Below are 24343 nucleotides of genomic sequence, written 5' to 3'. Positions count from 1 at the left end.
CACCCCCAGCACCTGGGGTGGGGACGCTGCTCAGCCAAGAACAGAACGCACTATGACAGTGTACCATAAGACCGCATCACCCAGTGACCTCATAGCCATCTTCATTTGCCTTAAGTAAAGCCTGCTGCACAGTGCTCATCCACGGTTGCAAGCGTGGGGGTGATGCCTTCCTCAGTTCCCTCTTCATTAAGTATCACATGGCTCTGCTTATGTGGGGACGAGGAGGAAAACCGAACTCATGTCTGGGAAACACATCTCAAGGTGCAGTGGTAGGGAAGACCCCGCATTGTGCGTACAAAATGTAAAACAAGAACTGAGAATCCAAAGCCATCCACCTTCGCTCATGAGAGATCCTGCCGTTCACAAACCAGATGTTTTAATTAAAACAGCGCTAAAAGAAACAAATCAATTACCAGCTCCAGTACACGATGATTTATTCTATCTCACACACACGGAAGATTGCTTATGAGTACCATGTAACTGCTCCAGGTGATCAGCTAACAGAAACTGCTAATGAGTAGCACCATTATCAAGGCGGACAAGGCACCCTGGGACTCCAGACGTTATTTTAATGCGGCACTTCGTTTTGAAAAATAGTTCCTCTTTCATCACAGCAGGATAAAGGTAACCTGTCTGAGGAAACCCAGACCATACAACCACCTGCCTTCATGCAGACTGGGAAAGCAGAGTTTGCCAAGACAGGAATGATTCAATTGCAAGGGAACGTTCCCAGAGCCTGATAACAAGACTTGCAGGGTGTAAGTTTCCTGAATCCTTCATGCAGACACGATGCAACCATCAGCACCAAGTTGTGTGTGGCAATCAATGTGAGCCTGCATTCCTGTTACTCTCTGTGAGGCACTGTGCCAGCGTGCTCTGGATCTCCTCCTGTCCAGGGGTGTCAGTGTCCTTCTCCTCACTTACCCCTAGTCTGTCCTCTGTTCCCTTAGAAGGTCACTCTTCTGTGGATAAGCATTGCACACTGACTCATCAATTCAATGCTCCCCTGGATACTTGCACGGTTTGTCTTTAAAGTGGGGATCTCCTGGTAGCTCAGACTGCAAGGCCATGAGTTCTACAAAACTAAGCCCGGATGCTAACAGCCCCACAGCGCTGAGGAGGAAGCTGTCTTGGCTTGGACTATGAGTCATGCTGGGGTGAGGTTTCATTGACGTGGACACAATGTTGTTGTAGAAGCCTGCCCAGCTCCTACATGGGCACCTAGGTTGAGAAATGCAGATTCAGGGTTTCCTTTTGCCCTGCTGTCCATTCGAGTACTTCCCCTTGCAGATACTCTCGCAGAACAGGAGTGACAGCTTCCCTTGGGACACAGGGGCTGTCGATTGTAGTTCGTTTAGTACCTGCTCCTGTATTGAGTTCAAGTAATGATCCATCATTGGCCTTGGATGTTCAGACTCAAAGTACCTAAAGCCTCTTCTGATGTAGCTCGCAGCTCACAGCTCAGTCTCCCGGGCATCTCTAGAAAGGGACAGAAATGTGGAAGACGCACAGTTAGAGCAATTGCATTCTTACTGTTTGCTTTGTGTGTTGGCAGCACAGTGAGCACTTGAGAGGAGCTCACCAGCAGATGTCAGCACCAGGGGGCATCTCCTCGATTGACACAGAGAAATGCCTACAGCCAGTGCTGAAGCCAGATAACCAGCCACAAGGCTATTTTTTCTACTTGCCAAACCCAAGGCTTCACCCATTCTAATACAGTAGTGTCAGAGACTAATTCCTTGAGGTTAACCAGAATATTTGGGCAAAGTATCACTGTCTATATATAAAGAACATGTCCAGATCTGAGCAGATGCTAAGAGGAAGGAGGTAAGGAGGCTTATGGGAATGTAGTGGAAATGTGCCCTCAGCTGTAAACCACAAGTTGTTAGCGTCTATATCAGCGCAGACAGGAGGGAAGGCGCTAGCCAAGATTAAAAAATAATAATAATAAAATAAAAACAAAAAAGGAGGAAAACCAAAGAAAAGATGAAGTCACCAAACCAAGCCCTAACAAAAACACCTGGTTAGAGCACAAAGCTCCTGGCTACAGGACATCTTCATGGAGATCACCAACATCTCTATGAAGGAGAGAGGATTCACACCAACACTACTGTTTTCCATAAGCATCATCTATAGTGACAATCTAATGCCTCGTTTATGCTTGCATTGACCGTTCCCTAACTGCAAATGCTATTCATTGACTCTGTTCAGCAACAATCTCATGGTGTCTGATGCCTCTTGTGTAAGAGAAGCCATAGCAGGAAGTCTGCAGAACAGAGCATGCATGGCACAAGGCAAGTACAGGTTCATAAAACAGATGCCATATCTTTGCCTAGCCTGTGTCTGGGAGCTAATGACACATGTGATCCTTGAGCTTACAGAGCTTAGCGGCAGAACAGACAATGATGATGAGTAAGCCGGAAACAAGAATGGTGTGGTGGTAGATTAAAGAGAGCAACAGGAGTGTGCCACTTAGTCTCTTGTCAATTTGACATAAACAGGGCTCATCCAGGGGTAGGGAACCTCAGATAAGAAAATACATACATCCCATAGGCTCTGGTTTGTGAGGTGAGCCTGGAAGGCAAGCCAGTCAGAAGTCTTCCTCTGTGGCCTCGGCTTCGGGTCCCATCTCCAGGATCCCGCTTAAAGTTACTGCCCTCACTTCCCTCTGTGGAAGGACTGGAAGTTGTAAGATGAAACAAACCCTTTTCTCCCCAAGCTACTTTGAGTCATGATTGTCTATCATAGCAATAGAAAGCAAACTAGGCTGGGGGTGATCTGATCAAAGTACACTATATGCACCCATGAATGTCAGGAAGAAACCCATTGTTTTGTAAAACTAATATACACTAGTAGAAATATCAGAAAAGATCTGGTGGAAGAGGTAGAGGCAGGTGCAGAAGAAAATTTAAGAGAATGCTTCCAACACTGTCAAATGCTAGTGCGTCCCTCTAAAAAGGAGAATGGTCCAAAAGAACATGAAGTTTGCAGGGTCTGGTCTAGACAGGCAGAGGGTGAGCACACAGTTCACTACTTCTGTTGAGTTTAATCAGCCCATTCAGAGGTGTGGAGAGGACTTTTGGTGCCTGAGCATGCTTAGCAGTGAAGATACAGATGACTCAAGCAGGATAGCATCCTTGCTGTGGCGTCCCTGAGCTATGGAGGTGCTTCCTGGACAAAGTCATCCTCTTAGAGGAGTCAGAACTCTGTGAATGTGGATGCCAATAGCCTGCTGGGAGCCTGACACAACCCGCAGTGAGAGGAAAGCTGCGCAGAGGCGGGAACAACATAAGCTGTGTCGCTGAATATCAGAATTAGACTGCTCAACCACGGGCAGGAAGAGAGAGAACAAGAAATTTTGGACACCATACAATTAGAGTGACTGTTGAGCTAAAATATTTTTGCCATATCGTCTCCAGAAATCACAGGAAGGCCAAAAAGAGAAGGATAAACAAATAGGTAAATAAAGTGAATATGCGCTTTTGCATCTGGTGAGCCAGGAAAAGCCTCAAGGCGTTTGGATACAGGAATGGGTCTTAGATTTTGTCAGAAATGTCTCACTGATGAGGAAGTGGCACACTAAACACGTTGGGTAAAGTCCTTTTCTGACAGCCCACTCTAAAACCCCTTCTTGTACAGTGGATGCCAAATGCATTTCCCATCAAGGTCAGGCACAGGGCATGGAGTGCTGATGTCTCCGATAACTTAACACTGGCAGTTTAAGATGCGCCAGAGAAGATCAAGCAAGTAGTGCTGTAAGAGTTGGTAAAGAAGGAGTGCACTTGGCAGACCAGAGGGTGTCATGAAAATACAAAAAGACCAAAGAGAAACGGAGTCAAATGATGCAAGAATCCATGAGTGCCGCCAGAGTAATACATACTCAAAGGCCAGGTCAGAGAAGCAATGGGAAAGACCTTAAACATGCAAGATGTTCAAAATACTTAAGATTAAACTTACCAAGAAAGGTGAATACCTTAGAATAAAACCCATGCACTTTCATGAAACACATGTGAACAGACACATTGAGTGTCTTTATAATAAAACCATGGTATATATTCACAAGGAATACAGCCATAGAGTACAAAGGAAGCTGATGACATGTAGAACATGGGTAGAGCCAGAGGGCATCGTGTTAAGTGAAGTGAGCTAGACACAGAAAACTATTATGTTCTCGAACACAGGTGGACATTAAGAAAAAAGTTAACCCAAACATGGATTTCTGATTACGAGAGGGGGATAAATCCACACAGCATTTGAATTGTGTCTGGTGGACGCATGAACGGAGACAGCATAGTAAACCCACTAATATACGTGATTAACACATTCATTAATCAAAAATAAAATAGACTATCGCCCCCCCCCATGGATTTCTGGCTAACGTCACAATGAAGTTAATCAACGTGTAAAAATAATATATCTCCCAATGAAATACCAAGGCATTTATTTTCATGGCAAACTTCTGCAGATGACTGGAAAGTCTTGCCCAAGGCTGCAGAACTAACATAGCAAATGTTTCCCTGGGGAGGGAGTAAAGCTGAAGGTGGGAGGGGTCCGCCTGCCAGAAAGCAAAGCACACCTGGAACCCACCACACCCGTCACACTGTGGCATCTGCCCATTGCTCACCACCTCGATAGCTGAGTCCAGAAACAGCCAAGCAAGCGTGGGGACTGAGAGCAAACTGGGCTAGACACGAGGGTGGGTCTAACACCGCCATGTGTCCTCTGGTTTGCACTCCTTTAAAACTTGTTTATTTATTTATTTTGAGAGGGTGTGCATATGTGCACATACCCATGTACACGCGTGTGACTTGGAAGCCAGAAAGGTGCATCAGATCACCTTGGAGCTCAAACTACAGGTGGTTATGAACCACTGGACATGGGCGCTGGGAACTAAACCCAGGTCCTCTGGAGGGGCAGCAAGCCCTTAAGTGCTGGGCCAGCTCTCCAGCACCAACCAGTTGTTTCTGAGACAGGGACTCGGTGTCCAGTTCAAACTGGTCTCCAAAGTGGCAATCCTGCCAGCACTGGAATTATAGGTATGACCTACTATACTTAACCAATGTTTGTTTGTTTTTTAATGAGGATACCATTTGTGTAACACACCAAATTATATCTGTAGCTCATATCCCACACCAGAATGAATGCCAATGAATCAGATCAGGATTTTTAAAAAACCTTAAAATATCACACAATATATCTGTTAAGGTATGTATGTGTGTGTGTGTGTGTGTGTGTGTGTGTGTATACATATGTATATGTATATGTGTATGTGTATGTGTATGTATATGTATATGTATATATACACACACTATATATACACATATATGTGTACATAAATACATACATATATATACATATATACATACATATATGTGTGTACATGTGTGTGTGTATATATATATGTGTGTGTATATATATGTATGTGTATATATATATACATACACACATACTTGTGTGTGTGTGTGTGTGTGTTTAAAATTCAATATGTCTTTGTGAAAGGGTCAAGGGCAGGGGTTCAATCAACCAGGACCCACTAAGATGATGACCTCAAGGCAGAAAGATCTCAACAGTATGAAGAGAAAGAATTCTCTGCATTTATGTTTAAGTAGTCCTTGGCCTTTGTTCCTGTTTTACATGTTCAAAAATAAAATTAAGGGTTTTAAATAAAATACTAAACTAGCCTAGCCCCTGAGACTTAAGAATTATTATCAAATTGGTAGTATTAACCACACAGAGAAAATTATTATTTAAGTTGAGCACATTACTCTGGCTATATATACATGAAAAGGGAAACTCTACAGGCAAAAGGTGCTGCAGAGACGCCTTCCTGCTTGCTGGGCAGGCTGTGTCAGACCACTGCTGTGATTCACATCGTGTGCAGTGATTGGAATCAAGCAAAAAGGGGAAATACTGCCATGGGAGAGAGCCAGGGTCTCCACTTCAGAGGACGTCAGCAAGAAACACAGATGGGGAAGCTTTAGGGACCTTAGATGGTTGGTTTTGCTGTTTACCTACATACACTGAAAGAACCTAGAAAAAAACAATATGCTGGTGACCATGAGAATGGCGCATGCTATGCAAATCTGGATTTCTAAATGTCATCCCCATAAAAACAGAAGGAAATCTGAGGAAAAGGTCAAGGGGTGACTCTGGATGAGAGCAGTACAAAGGGAACCTAAAATATTCTGTGTGTGTGTGTGTGTGTATATGTGTGTGTGTGTGTGTGTCTGTCTGTCTGTCTGTCTGTCTGTGTGTCTATCTGTGTGTGTGTGTCTGTTTGTCTGTGTATGTCTGTGTGTGTGCATGCATGCATGCGTGAGTGCATGCATGTGTGTCTGTGTATGCCTATGTCTGTGTGTGTGTCTGAGTCTATGTGTCTCTTTACATATATGTGTGTGTTTGTGTGCCTGTGTCGATGTGTGTCTGTGTGCATGCATGCATGTGTGCATGTATGTGTATCTGTGTACATGTCTGTGTCTATGTGTGTCTGTGTATATGTCTGTGCATTCTCTCTGGGTATTTATGCATGTCTGTACATTTTGCATGTCTATGTGTGTCTGCATGTTTGTATGTGTGTGTATATATATGCATATATTTGTGTGTGCATGTGTGCATGTGTGTGCATATGTCTGTGTGTTTGCAAGTGTATACATGTGTTTAGTGTAAGAGGTGCCACAGGACAGCAGGGGCACACTTGTCATCAAGAAATACCTTACACTGACTCAACTTGAGACACTTTGCGCAACAAAGAATGTTGATATTGATAGATTGAAATCTGGATAACAATAATCAGTCAAAAACTAAAAGGGAGAAAATAGAGAAGCACTCCCCCCACCAAAAAAGAAAAGCATAACCAGTGTGAGATGCAGAAGAGGTATCAGAATTGGATGCAAAGTATTTTTGTAACCACCAATGGCAACAGCTGACCCAGAGATGGAGTAGAAATAGATGAGAGATCAATGGGTGAGGAAGTGTTGAGGACCAAGCTAGATTCACAAAGCATCGGCCTTCAGAGTACTTGCTTCCGACAAAGAACATTGGGCTCTCTACTGTGCAAGGAGCAGGCGCTGGCTTCCCTGGTCAAGCTATCATAAGAAGAATCACCAACAGGAAGATTGGCAGGAGTTAGGTGTGCACCTCACGATGCAGGACGGTGCCTGGGCAACACAGGCAGGGTTGCCTCTCTCCTTGCTATTCTTGACCCCCTCCAAATAAAAGAATGAAAGAAAAAAAGGAAAAGAAAATGGAACATTGGACAATTTTCAGCTTGGGTAGTGCCTTAGTTAGGGCTTTCATTGCTGTGAAGAGACCCATGACAAGCCAACTCTTATAAAAGATACATTTAATTGGGGTTGAGATTCAGTCCATTATCATCATGGCACGAAGCATGGAAGCATCCAGGCAGGCGTGGTGCTGAAGAGCTGAGAGTTCTACCTCTTGTTCAGAAGGCAGCTAGGAGAAGACTCCCATGTGGTTAGGAGGAAGGTCTCATTGCCCACTCCCACAGTGACATACTTCCTTCAACAAGGCCATACTTACTTTAACAAGGCCACACCTAATAGTGCCACTCCCTGGGCCAAGCATATTCAAACCACCACAGGTAGTTTAAAATGAACAATTCTTGGGGATGAGGGGTGGGGAAAAAGGAAATAAAAGAAGTACAAGGAACGGACATATTTTGTTTGCAACTTTTGAATTTTTCTGTGGATTTCAAGATTTTTTTTTCCTCAAACAGAGGACAAGAGAGAAGATGAGACATGATTCCAGACCTGGCCATCACAGTCAGTTGGATCTTGCTATAGCACGCGGGTAAAGCAGGGAAGGGCAAGTTCAACCAGGACCTTGAGATTCTGCCTCTCAATGTCTGCTCCCAACATGTGGCTTTCCCACTCTCGGACTCCCACAGAGCAGAATGAGAACAAGACAATCTACCACAATGCAGTCTGCTGACAGAGTGCTGTTTGGGATTTTGTTTTTATTAAATGGACTGCATTGGCTAACTGATTGACCATGGTCAAAAGGAAGGCTGTGAAAGAACTGGATTCTCTCTCTCTCTCTCTCTCTCTCTCTCTCTCTCTCTCTCTCTCTCTCTCTCTCTCTCTCTCTCAAAGCCAGTCTTCTCAACTCTAATTGTGCAACCAATTAGTGTAGCCAAAGGATCATCCCTGGATAGCTTCCCATAGTCCTAAAGGAATGTTGTCCAAGCAAGCTCTCTAGCTAGTGCCAGCATTTCTACCCTGGCAAGTAGAAGAGCCACAGCTGCCACAGCTGCCACCAAGGCAATGCCAGCTTTCCTTCCTGTTAGGGAGGATGCTGAAGGCAAGCCTGGGGACAGAGGGGCATGTTGGTAATAAAGCCTAGTGCAGACCAGTAAATGAGGCTGGGCTGTGTGTGGGCCCTGGCTCCTGTGGTCAGTGGCTTCCTGGGACCTTAAGTTGCCTGGGCTCCCCAACTTCATCTAGTGTTAGTCTGGGAAACTTGATCACCTCCTTCTGCTGTGGTAGCTCTCTCCCCTTCCTCCACTGCCTTGGCTGTTGCTTTTAAGGGTTCATTTTTGAACAGCTCTTGCCTCCTCTAGCTCCAATGCCTCAAAGAAGCCAGAACCTTCCCATTTTCATGTTCTTTCTGCATCCTCCTGGCTGTGATTCAGAGTTTGTTCCAGGGGAGTCTGAGCACTGAAGGGGCATCCGGAGGGGATTCCATCTGCACAGGCCCTTCCCCTGGCCCCCTGAGGATGACCGTGACGAAACCACTGCCCCACTCCCTCCCTGTTTCCTTGATGCTGTACAGAGAGTTTCTGGACATGGTTCAGAATCATTCTCCTATTCAAAGTTCCTCGAACCCCAGGGAGCTGAATCCTTTTCTCTCATATGGCTCCCACAGTGGCCAAATGTCCACTGGAGTCCTCCCTTCCCAGGGCTACTGTGCTTGTTTAGGTCCTTCTTTGTTTTCTACCTGTATCCTGACACAATCTACTTCCCTCTGAGTGTGCAGCCCTCAGCACCCCAAGGGTGCACAGAGTCACACAGGCCTTTCCTGTCTCACCACTCTCAGATGGCTGCCACCTGTGCTCCCATGTAGTTGGAGGGAGCTTGTCTTCCTTCTCTTGCCATCCAATCCCTGTCTCCTGTCCTCATGTCCATTCATTTCATTCATTCATTCATTCATTCATTCATTCATTACAAAGGCTCACACTCTATTCCATGCACTGAGCTACCTGCTAGAACTGGGTGTGCAAAGTCAAGCCTGAGGCTTTTGGCTACTGTGCCCTGAGGCCACTGCTCTCATGGCCCCACCACCACTGATCCAAAGAAAGGGTGAGTAGCAGGCAAGACCCGTGTGGTGCATTTCAGACCTCTCGAGAATCAATGACCCAATAGCTGAGGTAGGCATGGTGGGTAGGGTGTGGGACCCCACTGACCGGTCTGCAACAACCTTACCTTGGGCTTTTCTTCTTCAGCAAGATGGTGTCTAAAGAGAGAAAGCAGAGCATTAGCAGCGGAGACCTGTAACTCCTTTGCCCAGCTAGCGGATGCAAGGGTTCAAAGCCAGCAGGGTGGAGGAGCTCTGTGGTGTCACTCATTGAGAAGCAGTTCAAGGTACATACATCTTAGTGCTGTTGGAGCCTCTCTAAGAGCAGTGACTGAGGTCCTTGCCTGGCACACACGTGTGACTGAGTTCCCCATACCACCAATAATCCCTCTGCTTACAACCTGAGTTTCCCAAAGGGGCTGAAGTCCTCAGAAGAAAGGAGGCTGAGGGCTGTGGGAATAGGAAGATCACTCTTACTGATAGGAAAACCAAATCAAAGACACTGCCTGTGACCAGTGATGTCCACTTCCAGAAGCTCCATCATGGCCCACGCTATCCGTCCCCGTGTTTCTTTACGGGTCATGGTCATGTTTTCTAGGAGAAGAGAGACTCTTTTCTCCTTGTCCTCAGAACTCCCCCACAGAAAATCTCACCATCATCATCTTCATTATCTCCGAGGCTGAGGTGTCTTCCAGAGAGAGGTGCAAGTCCATGTCACATTTTGCTACCTGACTCAGGGAGAAGCTGCTCAGGTCCTGCAGGGAGGCCCTCCCTGAAACAGCACAGGCCGTGAACTGCCATGCTGCTGTTCACTGAGGCACATGAGCTGAGCCACATCTGGATCATAGGCAACCACTGTGCCCTGCTCTGGGGATTACCTGCCTACCAACTAGCTGAGCTCAGGACCTCAGGGCCCCCTGGGATCGATGCTGTCTGATCACATCCATGGGACAAGAGAACAGAGGTCTCACTTTGAAACTGACTTCAGATATTCCCATCTTTCTCCAGAGACCTTAATTCTCAGGAATATCAAAAGTGACTGAATACAGAAGTTCAGTGACAGAGAGATAGGCAGGGTGACACAGGGGGAAGATAGTTGTAGCAACACCTCATTGGTTCTCTGTGGAAGTTCTTGGACTGCTCCTGGGTTTGCTCTGTCTTTTGCCATCAGTGCCCCTCAATGTCTTCCATTAGGTGGCCTCACAGGACACCATTTGCTATGGCTCAGGTCTTGAAAGACCAAAGGATCGTATGTTAAAGGCTTATTCCACAGCCCATTGTGCTCAGGACCTACTGGGAGATCTTAGGCCCTGGGGCATGTCCTTGTGAGGATTGTAGAGCCCCAGTTTCTTCTCTCTGAGAGGAAACAGCTTCCTCCTCCACACCCATGACTTATATCAACTCCAAACCAAAGCAATCAATAGTGCACGGACAAAAATTTCAACACTGTGAGCCCCAATCCCTTTCCTCTCTTTAAATTGATTGCCTCCAGTATTTTGTCACAGGAACACAAAAGGGCAACAGACAGAGACAACCCTTTCTCCTGCAGAGCAGTGCAGGTTCTTTTTGTCACGGCTCTCTTACCCTGAGGTGTGTTCTTCAGGCCTGCAGAGTCATTATCAGACAAGTGTCTCCGGATCATGCAGATCTTCAAGGCAAGGAAACCTGCAGATATGGCTACTCCCACTGCCATACCAATGACGGCATATTTGAAATCTGAAGCACAGGGAAGAATTGAACTCAGGATTCAGCTGTCAGCCTCCAGGGACCTTCCAGAGTTCTTTATCATTCTGTACAGCAACCTACCTGCTAGCCCGATTTTCTATTCTCTACTTTCAGCCCCTCTCTTAACCTCAGAGCCCCGCCCTGATCTCTCTGGCTGTCAGGATGGGGAATTCAAGTTCCTCAGGACTGGCCACCCAAGCTCTGGTGATAGGCAGCTTACTCCTCTGGCTCCCCACCCTCCTACCTCGTTTATCTAGTAAGCTCATCTATCAAGGATTTGAAAGTTGTTGCTATGTGGTGAACCTAAAAGTCAATGAGGAAGGACCTGCCCTATCTTCAAGCAATTTTGAGTCTCCTGAGAAAGGCAGGTAAAGAGCTCACAGAAATGTCACATGACAAGTGGCCTGGACTGGTGTGGGAGCCCTGGAGTCCAGGGCTACCTTAGAGGGGGTGATGTATGGATTACTCCTTGCTAGTAAAGCAAGCCTCAATATGAGGAGGAGCAGACACTATGGGAAGAGGGCAGATGAATATAGATGAGTGTGGGTCGGCGGTTAGCCTTGCTGCTGGGGTGTGGGAACATTGCTGATCTGTCACCCGGAAGCAAAATGCAGGGGAGCTAGTCTTCATTTCTTCCTTGCTGCTGGGATGCTGGGCTCATGGAATCCAACATGCCACTTGGGGGAGGCGAAATACAGCCTAAAATGGGGTCCCAGTGTGTGTTTCTTCAGGTGAGAAATGGAGGCTGGGACAGAGGCTGTGGTTCTAAAACTCCTGGGCACCCAGATGCTGCTGGGAACTTCTAGGAGTTGAGAATGGGCCCTCAGGCCAGTGATGAGCCTGGGGCTGAGGGTGGGGAGGGTTCAGCTTAGCTTAGAGTGAGTGCCAGGAGTGTGGAGGGACCTTCTGCAGGAGTCTTAGGACTGACTCAGTAGGATGAAGGCCTCCCCTGTGACAGTCCTTGATGAAGAAGACAGTCTTTGCTGGTCCAACATGTTTTATTCATGGCAGATGGGAATGCATGCCACTCAGGGTATAACAGAGGTTCAATACTTTTTGCAGGAAGGGATGTCTAGGAAAGGATGCTATTGGCTAAACACTCAGGGACCCTAGCTATTTCATTAGCATGGAGAACTCTAGGCTTTGTGATGTGACTAGTTGTGGTCCTCTTAGTTGGGTGTCATAGTCATGTACACAGGATCAGAATCTTGTCAGAAGCTAGCACGAACTCCAGTCCTTCTCAATTATGAGTTTTATTTGGGTTCTGAATGACCTTACCAGTCCTTCTGTATGGTGACATGGTCCATAGCCCCATAAATGGGGACCAGGGAGAATGGCAGAACTTGCTAACAAATGTCCATAAATACAGGATAAGGCATCAGGGGAGCTAGGGATGCTGATTAGAGACAGGCAGCATACAGAAGTGGCCTTGATAGCTTGTATCCTCATAATAAAGCTAGTTTGACCATTCAGTGGGACTGTGAGCAAGCTGTGTGCTGGCTAGCAACAACACACACCAGCATGTACCAGAATTCTTTGCAAGATATCCCTCCAAATCTGTACACAGAACAAGCAAGGAGGCCACCTACCTATCTCAGTCTCAGCAGGCTTGCCCGTTGCCAACACTTGAGCTCCTCCAATGCCTGTGAAGAAAGAATCCCAAGCCTTGTTAGAAACCACAGCCAAGGCTTCTCCATGGTAAGCGAACTTGCTACACAAGCACAAGAGCCCAAGGTCCATCCCTAGCATCTGGATTCTAAAAGAGGGGAGAGAGGTGTGGTCACACACATGCAGTGCTGTAGCAGGACAGAGACAGAGAGGATGGCTAGTGGGGCTTACTGGGCACCAGCACAGCTACAGGTTCAGTAAGAAACCCTGTCTTAAGGAAAGAGGCAGAGTGATAGAGCAGTTCTCCTCTGGTGTTCACATAAATATGCCCAGGCACATGCACGGATGGACACACACAAATGCACACACACACACACACACACACACACACACAGAGAGAGAGAGAGAGAGAGAGAGAGAGAGAGAGAGAGACTCACATATACATCATATACACTATAAATAAAAAGAAGCTCAACACCTGTTGGAACGGGGGCTGAACTCCATCTGGGACATTATTAACCAAACTCTCTTCCCCTTGACCACTATCCCCAAAAGCTCAGTGGGTTTCTGACTGTCACAGCGTCTCGGGGCCTTGTTGAGGTGCTAAATCTTTCCTCAAAGCCCACCTGAGGTACAAGATCCTGTAGGGCTCAGCATCTTATTCCTGAGCAGTTTCTAAAACCCTGTGCTGATTCACACTGCATCCAGTTCACTCTTACTACCCTGTGTAGTCTACCCAGACATCTGCCATTGGGCTACTCCCTTGGCCTAGCCCCTTCTATTCCCCTCTCTGCCTTTATCTGGTCTTGGTTCTATGCCATTTCTTCCCTGGCTCTCCACACATAGGTGAGCTGCCCCTTTTGGAACCTCAACAGCCCTGTAGTTCTTTAACTTGACTGGCCAAGTCAATATTAACTCAACATTTATGTATTGTTGTGGACACCAGGTGCCATGCTAGTATCTTCTCAGCTAGCTATCGGCCACTGAGAGTGTCTTGATGATCTCTCCAATGGTTACACAGGTGTGTTCAGCATTTGATACAGTACCTGACAAATAGGAAGTCTCAACATGTCAGATGAATGAATGAATGATGGAGGCTCTGAAGGAAGGCCACCATGCAGGGATGCCTCATGGTTCAGGCCAGGCCTTCAAACCTGGAGACAGAGACCCCACTAACTAGTACCCTATTGGCTCCACAGATAGACCACACAGACTGTTGCCTTGGAGAATGCTGGCAATCCTCAGTCACTTCTTCTGAGACAGATGTTGCATACAGTCCAGATGGTCATATATTTAATATAACATTCACTCTGTGGCATGGGCCCTGTGATCATCACCATTTGGTGAATGAGAAAATAGAGATATTGAGAACTTAATAATGTGTTCAAAGATTGAGCCAAGTAGAAGGTGGCAGTGCTGGGAACCCAGAAGCCATGTACCATACCTGTGGGAAATACAGCCCAAGACTCCCCACAGACACCTGAAACCACAAATTTCCAAACCCTATATACACCTTCTCTCTTACATATATACACCTAGACACACACTCAAAAACATTTGCAGCAATAACCAATAATAAAGTTGAATGATTATGATAATACACTTGAATACACTATTAAAGGTTATTTAGAATGTATGAAGTATTTATTTCAGGAATTTCTTTTTTTCTATTTCATGGTTTTTTATTATATATTATCCTAATTACATTTCTTTTTTATTAAACTTTTTTATTAGATATTTTCTTTATTTACATTTCAAATGTTATCCCGAAAGTTCCCTATACACTCCCCCCACCTTGCCCCCTACCCACCCACTCCCACTTCTTGGCCCTGGCATTCCCCTGTACTGGGGCATATAAAGTTTGCAATACCAAGGGGCCTCTCTTCCCAGTGATGGCCAACTAGGCCATCTTCTGCTACATATGTAGCTAGAGACATGAGCTCTAGGGGTACTGGTTAGTTCATATTGTTGTTCCACCTATAGAGTTGCAGATCACTTTAGCTCCTTGGGTGCTTTCTCTAGCTTCTCAATTCCATCTTATAGATGACTGTGATCATTCTCATCTGTATTTGCCAGGCACTGGCATAGCCTCATACGAGACAGCTATACCAGGGTCCCTTCAGCAAAATCTTGCTGGCATACGCAATAGTGTTTGGGTTTGGTGACTGATTATGGGATGGATCCCAGGGTGGAAATCAGTCTGAAATCCAATTTTCCTCAGAAAATTGGACATTGTACTACTGGAAGATCCAGCACTACCTCTCCTGGGCATATACCCAGAAGATGTTCTAACTGGTAATAAGAACACATGTTCCACTATGTTCATAGCAGCCTTATTTATAATAGCCAGAAGCTGGAAAGAACCCAGATGTCCCTCAACAGAGGATTAGATACAGAAAATGTGGTACATTTACACAATGGAGTACTACTCAGCTATTAAAAACAATGAATTTATGAAATTCTTGGACAAATGGATGTATCTGGAGGATATCATCCTTAGTGAGGTAACCCAATCACAAAAGAAGTCATTAGATGTGCACTCACTGATAAGGGGATATTAGCCCAGAAACTTAGACCACCCAAGATACAATTTGCAAAACACAAGAAAATCAAGAAGAGGGAAGACCAACGTGTGAATACTTCGTTCCTCCTTAGAATAGGGAACAAAATACCCATGAAAGGAGTTACAGAGACAAAGTTTGGAGCTAAGACGAAAGGAAGGACTTTCCTTATTAAACTTTTCAGATCATGATAGACTGCAGTTGGTTGAAACTCCAGAGAATAAAAATAGCAACAGTGGGGACATAAATCCACACCACTCAGGCCAATGACCAACTGGATCTCAGCCTCCTCTCATGCACCTCAATGGGTCTCTCATGGGAGAAAACAGGTGGCCAGGCCCTTCCCACTGAGCTCCCAGGAGGCTGCCCTCTGACCCTTTAACCCCTGAGCTCCTAGGGGTTAAAGGGTCAGAGGCTCTGCCTGCCCAATCAGCAAAGAGCCTTTCCTTTCTCCTATGACCACTGACGACCCTCAGTGACACTCAGCACACTGCTCAGCTAGCGCTACACAAAGGACTGAGACAGGCTGACTCCATGACAGGCTTCAGATTGGTAGATCAGGAGACAAAGCCTAAATCTCTTTCCAAGAACTGGGCAAGCCTAGGAAACTCCAGGCCTCAAAAGATGCACTGCTTCTGACCACTGGGGAAGGGGGAAGAGAGGATGGAAGGAAGGTCTAACGTCAGAGCCCCAAAGCCCTGCCCAGGCCTCCCCAGATCCTGTCCTAGTCAACAATACGACCCAAGTTCCTGTTTCCCTGAGCACTGGGGTCCTTCTGCTGAGTCCCAAGGCTGGGAGCTGTGCCTTATGGTCAGCTCAGCCCTTTGCAGGTCCCTTAGACACCACCCATTCTGTTCTGTGCTCAGATCCCCTCTAAGCCTTGAGACATTCCATTAATGTCTGAATCTTCCAGTTGAGAGGATTTCCTCCCTTCCCACGGAGAGAATTATCATATGGAGACAAACCTAAGTCAGCGGATGGAGCTGTGCACTACAGCAATAATTCCTGCTAGCCAGCCCTCTGGCCACTCGGCGGCAGCCTTTCCCCTCCTCAGGGAGAGAAATCCTCTCTATCTGCCCTAGCTCCTTTGCTCTCACTATCTCACTGGGAGGTCTAACTCTGCTCTCTAATGAGCCCCTGGGTAAGGATCCATCCAGCAGGTGACCTGCCTCCTGCTAGGGTCACGAGCTGGGGGAGTCCCTCTTGGACTGTAGAGCCTCAGCAAAGGCCCCAGCGCTCCAAAGTAGCTAGAGGATGGATGGCCCTTGCAGGTCTTGTCTGCCTACAGTCATGAACTGCAGGATGCCTTGCTCAGCCCCGGGGTGTGTGAGACCCCAGGAGGAAGTTTGAGCAAACCCAGCAGGAGCTTCCGCCTACGTGCTTTGCAGGCATTCTTGCAATGCTGGGGCGTGGCAAAGTATTGGAACACAGGCTCGTAAGACCCTGTACAGTCTGGACTTGGATGGATGTTGTCGTGGCTGCTGTCCCTGAGGCAGATGTCACCTGCTACCTCTAACCCCATGATCCTGGCTAACTGCAAGCATGCAGACATGTGTGTGTGTGTGTGTGTGTGTGCATGCCTGCATGCGTGTGTGTGCATGTGTGCATGTGTGTGCATGTGTGTGTGTGCATGTGTGTGTGTGTGTGTGTATGCATGCCATCATGCACAGATGTGCATTGCGCCTCATCACTGTCCCTGATGAGCTGGGTGTGGAGGTTGAGCATAACCTCAGCTGTGGCCTTCTCGATTGACCTGCTGAGACCTTGACTCTTCCCGGGGAAGGGGCCCACATAGCCTTCAAGTGTGAATAGGTAGCATCCTGCACGCAGGCACTCTCTTTCAGAGGAACTTACAACAAGACACTCAACCATCTCTCCACACCCCATTTGGGCCTGATGCTTTGTCCTTTCTAAAGCAGCTGCAGATAGATCTGATGAGGGCATGAACACAGCAGCCGCTCTCTGTGCCTCTCCAGCCTGTGGCCTGCTCTGCAGGTGACTTCCAGTTCTGTAAGAGTTTATGGTTCTTGAGCTAGAGGTGTGGGAAACTTGAGGTAGAGTATTTACTTAGCATGTTCCTTGCCAGAACTGAAAAGGGGGAGGAGACAAGAGTAAAGGCCCTATCAAGTAGCTTAGTCTCCCCTCCAGCGGAAGAGGGCAGGGCAGCCACAGGAGAGCCAAGAAGAGTGAGCCCTAGGCACAGTTTGGACTTGCCCATCTCTGTTGGAATCTGACCCGCTAAAAGCCCATCCCTGGCATCCAGGCCTCTGTGCTGTCCACCTGTTGGGTCCACTCTCACTGGGGGCTAACATTCCCTGCCACCTTATTTGGGCAGAATCAGGGTGTGTGATTCCCAGTTGTGGGCTAGTCGGCATGTGTCATTCTATAAGTATCTGAACTAAAAATAGGGGTGGCCGCCCTAAATTTTGTCAACCGATGCCTGCCCGCATTCATCTTGGTACTTAAACATTGAGGGGTGGGCGGTAGGTCCTAACTTTAGATCTCATGAATTCCGACATTCCCAGCTAAAGGAAACAGGCTTCAAATGTCAGGAGCAGCATCCACTATGTCACTAAAGAGTACACACACAAACCAAGGACCTGCAGCAGGGTAATCCAAAGTACCCAGAGGAGACCATGAACTGCCAAAGAGTGACCAAGGGGACTGGAGTAAACATTTGCCACTTGGTCCACTGTAGCATCTTGATGTTCCTGTGGGGACCACTTCAGGTGATTCTTGTTTGGTGGGGGGGCTGCCTCTGGGATGGTCTTGAGAACCATACTGATCGCTGGCTTAGGGGAGAGTCCCGACACAGCATCACAGAAAGTCAGGCTGTTGAGGGAGGTGGGAATGGAGAACACAGGATGAAATGAGGAACTATTTAGGGTAGCTGCAGACAAACCTAGTGAGAACATGTAAACAGAGCAAGCCATGATATCCCATCCTGAGGTTCCTCATCACCTCTAAGAACTAGTGCAAAAGCCAACTCCAGAGTCCTCTGGAAGACTCCTATTGTCTCTGTTGGCCCAGGATCACTTCTGAACCCTCCCTAGACCTCCTACCCTTGTATCTTGTTCTATGTGACAGAGGTACCAATAATACAAGAATAGCTCTTTTCCCCAGGGCCAGGATGATACCTGAGAGTCTTTGCAACTCAGATTCCTATCCTGATTGATGAAGGAGCACCACAGTAGAATACAGAGTCTTGAGATGGCTGAGGAATCAATCCAAAGCTACTCAGAGTGAACCCAGAAGTAGCTCAAAGCCTTGAAATGATAAAAATCAAGTTTGTAAAAAGCCAAGTAGGGTTCAACCATAGAGACAAATGAGCAATAGCATCACTCATGTGATTCTGAGCCTGAGAAAGGTTACTGAGAACACCTCCATCTTCTGCAGTCAACTGTGAGTCCTCACGAGCCTGGGCTGTACTGGTACACAGCTGAAACTAGGCAGCAGTTGAAAGAGTCACAGAAAGGACCCTGGGCACGCAAAATCAAGGGGACAGTGCAGCTGGGCTTCACACCACTGTTTCCATCCTAAGCCCAGCTCTTTTCCTGGGAAAATGGGGACCTAAGACTCTGGTATGTAAGAAGTGCTCACCAGAGACACAGCTTCCTCTCTCGTGGACCTTGAAGTCAGGGCTGCTCTGGTTTTAAGATCTGCCTATTTGGGTGGCATGAGTGTGGCAGCCCCTTCCCTTCTTGGATGTTCATGAGTAGGTGGGCATCTAAGAAAACCAGGCATCAGCCCTGTCTTTTTAGCTACCCCCCCCCCACCATGAGGCTGTTTGAACTGACCCTGATAATGACACATGTCTGTCATTATGTGGTATGCCTCAGCCTTTGTACCAGTAGAACACTGAGAACAGACTATCTGGCCTTGGTTTTGTGGTCTTTTTATTCCTGCTGTTTGTGTGGCTTTCACTGAGGTCTAGAACCTTCTGTGACTTGCAGAAACCGCAGGTGCCCGATCATAAGCCCCCAAACCACGGAAACCGTTTTTCTTAGGTTACCCTCTTTCTCTCTCATCACATCCTGACCTTAGCAGCCGCATGTTTAGTAAACAGGATATCCCCTATGTCCTCCCATGGCCCTTTGTGCCCCAGTCTTTCTCTGAGAGAACGTAGTTGGAGATAGAGCTGAATGGATCAGAGCAAGAAAAAAAAAAAAAAAACACAGATGAGAAGAGAAAAGGCAAGTGGAGTGGACTCCAGACAGCAAGGCACAATGGCTGCCTGTTGGTGCCCAGGGAGAATTACCCATGGATAAAGAGTCCTTAAGGATGCACAGTCATCTCTTAATCCATACATCTAGCCAAGTCCTTGGACTTGACACCCAGAGAGATGGGCGCTGAGTAGGTATTGCCACATACTGGAACTTTCTTTTCATACATTCAGTCCACAGTGAATTGGCCAGCAAAGATGACCAAGGGGATACTCAATCCTGCCTGGGGTGTTGGGAAACTTCTACAAGTTTACAATTTAGTTAGAGACAGGATGACTAATGAGAGCCAGAGTAGAGGGATGGGAGGGGTGAAGAGGATGGAGCAGAAGGCAGGTACAAGGTCCAAGAGGGCCTGAAAAGGGGCTGAGAATACAAGAACTAAAGAGGTAGATCAACAGGGTCACGCTGGCAGAGCACTGACACAGAGACTATCGTGAGTGTCCTCAAACAGATATGGGGACAGTCACATAGGTCGAGGTGCCCAAAGTAGTCCTCGGGGCTGGAGGACATGGTCTTCTCCATGTTCTGTCCAGCTAGGACACAGCTGCCCTGGACAGGAGTGAGAAGCAGGAAGCCATAGAAGACCATCGAACCGATGAGGAGGCCAGGGAGGCCACGAAACACGAGCAAGTGCCTCCACTTTCCACAAATAGCACCTTAATTAAGAGGGAATGATAAGAGTGGGTGACCTGACAGCATCAAAACTCGGGCCCATGTTGTCTTTCCGAGCAATCTTTGCTAATTAATTCTTAAAGATTCACACACTGGGATCCAAACACTCAGCTTCCAGAAGTCAAGGCAATCAATACCTTCTCAGACTAATGGAGGGGCTGGAGGTGGGAGCTGCCTTGGGTCTGAAGGGGCGCCCCAAGCACGAGACTGTTCTGGCTGGGGGTGGGGATCTGGGTTCCTTCTTACCAGGAAATAAAGACAAGTATCAAGCCACATCTGACAAGGAAGTGGCTGCAAGCCTTGGGGAGATAGATACTAAAGGGTGAGGAGACCTAGTGGATGCTAGCAAGGTAAGCAATGCCCTTCAAGAAATTCTGGCCCCCACCAAGCCCACTCTCACTAGGGAAAGTTTGTTACCTGTCCAAGCCCATTAGTGAGTGCCTGAAAGCGTTCCTGTGATCTAGATAGTGGAGGGTAAGCTACAGGAATAGAAGGGCACACGGAGAACACTGTGAACCAGGACTTGCCATTCTGACACCATCACTGTATCCATGATTTGGAGCTGAGTCTGGTGGTGCCCTGAGCTCAATGTCACTGGCTGAGTGTGGCGGTGTGTGTATCCCCTGGATGTGTGTGCCCGGAGTGAGAGACAGGCAACAGCTGTCTTTGCACTTGTAAACATCTGCTTTCCTGGTGGGAGAAGTGAGGGGGCTCTCAAGGGAGTGCTCAGGCCAGGAAGGACAGCCTTCCCAGCAAGGGTAAAGGTGACCAGTCTCTAAAAGGAGAAACGTCTGCAACCCCCTGTCTGGGAGCTTCAGCTCAGATCAGGCCTGCTGTCTAGAGTGAAAAAGCTCAACTCAGAGCTGCCTTTGTGGGGCTATCTTGGAAGTGAACAGAGAGGCAGGCTCAGTGCAGAATAACTAATTAATGATGGTAAAGTTTCAGGAAAGAGGGAAGCGCTGTATAACCGCTAAGTGGTGGGGTTATTATTATTCATGCAATATTCATACTGTGCTCTTCAGCCTTGGGAAGCTTTGCTTAGCGCCCTGAGGGACCTGCTGAGGAAAGCACATGCCCAGACAACAAAACTGTGGGATGACAGCTGGCCTGGCCCACGCGGAGGGGCCATGACATTGCAGAGAAAGTAGCAGCAAGCAAGGCGAGGGTGCTAGCTAGCCACCTGCCTCTGTTTACCAAAAGAGGCTGCTGAGTGAGCCCTTCTACGCACTGGGCATCTTCCTCTGGCTATCTTTTAATAGGCAGCTCCTGACATTTGCAGAGCCCAGGGTGTGTCACATATTTAAATATTTAAGCTATACGTCAAGCTGGGCCTGCCTCACCCTACCCCTTGGCCCAGACGCCCACTGTCCCCTTCTGAAGGGAGAAGATTCGCCCTAATAAATACTTCCAGAGCGGCCAAAGAAGGAAGGAGCCAAGTTTGGTCCTAGTTGCTTGAAGCCCTCAGACTCTCAGGACGGGAGATGGGGTCTACCGCTGGCAGATCTCTCAGTCTCTTACCCAAATTTTGGCTTTCCCCTAGACTTCTGGCTGGTACCAAATCATGTTCCATCTCCATAGTTTGAAAAGAAAGAGCCTCTCCTCTGGATATCTGGTTTCCTGGTACCTGAAAAAGCAATCTCTCCCTCCTTCTTCTTTCTCTCCCTCTCTCCAGGGTCTTACTACATGCCTTTGCTTTCATCTGGGGCCTCACAAGCTCACAATGCCCTTCCCTACAACTGAGTGCTCACCTAATTATTGAACTGTGCTGGCAAGATCAAGAAGAGAAAGTGCCTTTGCATTGTTCTTGTGTGTGTGTGTGTGCGTGTGTGTACATGTGTGTGTACTTGTGTGTGCACATATGTATGTTTGTCCACAGGAGCTGGCAGCATGGAACAGAGCCCTCCCTGGGTGACCATAATCCCAAGACGTGACACAAACTGTTCATGTTCACACGCCTGCCTGCCTGCCTGCCTGCCTGCCTGCCTGCCTGCCTGCTGTGCCTGCCTGCCTGCCTGCCTGCCTGCCTGCCTGCCTGCCTGCCTGCCTGCCTGCCTGCTGTGCCTGCCTGCCTGCCTGCCTGCCTGCCTGCTGCCTGCCTGCCTGCCTGCCTGCCTGCCTGCCTGCCTGCCTGCTGTGCCTGCCTGCCTGCCTGCCTGCCTGCCTGCCTGCCTGCCTGCCTGCCTGCCTGCCTGCTGTGCCTGCCTGCCTGCCTGCCTGCCTGCTGCCTGCCTGCCTGCCTGCCTGCTGTGCCTGCCTGCCTGCCTGCCTGCCTGCCTGCCTGCCTGTGATCTTTGAACCTGGGTCAGCCTGGCTCTGTGAATGTCTCACACCAGCATGGGGAGTAGATCATCACTAAGAGTTGATCTGTCTTCAGGGGTCCTGCCTCAGTGATCAGGGTTTGTCAATGTTGCAGAAGTCCCTGCTGTCAAATGTCCCAGGGCAGCTCAGAACTCTTCACTGAGTCTCTCCAGAGCCCTTCTTAGGTCTGTTTAGCTGCCCCTGGCTGCTGCCACACAATACTGTGCCTGTACTGCCCAACATCATCTTCTAATGGGCTAGAACTAGACTGACCATCAGCTGTAACAGAAGTTACTACTCAGCCACACACTCACCCTTGGTCCACACACTGTTTCTCATGGGAAAGCATAAATGAGGAGCTCACCTGGACCTTCAGAGGCCATCCTTGGCCCTACTGGCTCTGCCCAGTTCTACCCAGTCTTGGCGTGGACACAGTTGGACTCTAGACAGACCCATAGGTATGAGCAAACCCAGTTTTCCTTGCTGAGAACCACTGGCGAGTATCTTCTGGACTCAAATTTAAAATAAAATGGTCAGTTGAAGCAATTCTGACAGATAAATGAGGGTCTGGATGTGAGATTAGAAGAAGCACAGATAGAAACAAGGTATCACACCACTTGGATCAGGAACAATACTGGGGGAATGTGCTGTTTCTACTTCTTTTCGATTCAGTAATAGAAGTCCTTGCCAAGCCAGCAACACAAAAATGAGGAATAAATGCAACATTGCTCAAAATGGGGGCAAGGATCTTGACCTCATTTGCATATAATGTAATGGTCTGAGAAGAAAACCATAAGTTATCAAACAGTAACTCCTAGCATAAGTGAGGTCAGATCCACAGATAGAAAACAGAGGGCTTCTTGGCACTCAGTTATGCAGAGGAGGAAAAACTTGAAGGATAATACAATCTGTAGTCACTCAAAGCCACTGACATGTAAGTCTAATATGCACACATTTATGTCCCCAGATGCCACAGCTCTGAAGAGAGAAATCAAGAAGAGTACTAGTCAGTGAAAGCACACTGAGGTCCTAGAAGATACATTCATAATAAACACGTCCCAGCTCTCCCAATTGCTTATCAAAAGGCCCAGGAAGTTTGTCCATGAATATCCAAAGGCTTTTTTTTTTTCAGATTTACTAGAATTGGTTTTAGGTGGGAATGCTATACAAACTAGGGACATTCTGTAGCCTGGGACTCAAGGTGCCCCTGTGCAGAGAGACAGACATATATGTTTCAACAGAGAGAAGAACCAAGATTGCTCCATGGCACAGCCATCTTTTGACAAGGCAACAGATTCAGGTCAACGAAGGAAGAATAATTTTTCAACCAACTGTGCTGAAGCAATCAAAGACCTGTAGGTCAAAAAAACAATAAAAAAAAAACCAAAATACATTTACAAACACAATATAATACACCGAGACATAAATTCTTAACACACGCACACAATGCTCAAAATGTATCGGAACTGGCTGGGGTGGTGGCATAGTGTATACAGTGCTTGTCTGCAATCATGGGGACCTGAATTCAGACCCCCCCCAGCATGCACATCAAAAGCTGGGCACAATTATACATACCTGTGATCCTAGAGCTGGGGAGGTAGAGGCAGGAGGATGCCTGGAGCCCCCTGGCTGGCTAGGCAAGCTGAACTAGTGACTTCCAGGTTCCATAAGAGACCCTGTGCCAAAAACTAAGGTGGGAAGTAATACAGGAACCTCCCGATGTTGACAGTGGCCTCTACACATTCATGCACGTATCTTGCACACCTGAACATGCATGCATATGCACACATACGAACATATACATACAAAACACTCACGTTCACAAAACAGAACACAGATTTAGATACAGAGCATGAAACTGCACAGGATATTTGAGAAAAATCATAAAGGCTTAAGGCTTGGTGAAAACTTCTCATGCCTCATATCAGAAGAAAAGTCTGTCAA

The 24343-nt window shown here is 47.4% G+C and overlaps 1 protein-coding gene across 1 annotated transcript in view; it reads right to left on the bottom strand.

Annotated features, from left to right (window-relative positions):
- Positions 1-459: 459 nt before the first annotated feature.
- Tmem273 (transmembrane protein 273) overlaps positions 460-24343 on the bottom strand; it is a 29688-nt gene continuing 5804 nt past the window's right edge. The window contains exons 2-5 of the mRNA XM_021182590.2: positions 12627-12680; positions 10897-11028; positions 9441-9471; positions 460-1479 (exon numbers count right to left, since the gene is read on the bottom strand). Coding sequence (XP_021038249.1) covers positions 1455-1479; positions 9441-9471; positions 10897-11028; positions 12627-12680 — 242 coding nt within the window. The 3' untranslated portion in view covers positions 460-1454. The remainder of the gene's footprint in view (positions 1480-9440; positions 9472-10896; positions 11029-12626; positions 12681-24343) is intronic.

The sequence above is a fragment of the Mus caroli genome, unplaced genomic scaffold, assembly GCF_978045245.1.
Source record: "Mus caroli unplaced genomic scaffold, Mus_caroli_1 scaffold_12, whole genome shotgun sequence".
Classification (NCBI taxonomy): domain Eukaryota; kingdom Metazoa; phylum Chordata; class Mammalia; order Rodentia; family Muridae; genus Mus; species Mus caroli.
Note: the sequence above shows the minus strand (reverse complement) of the source record. Positions and strands in the feature narration are given on the sequence as shown.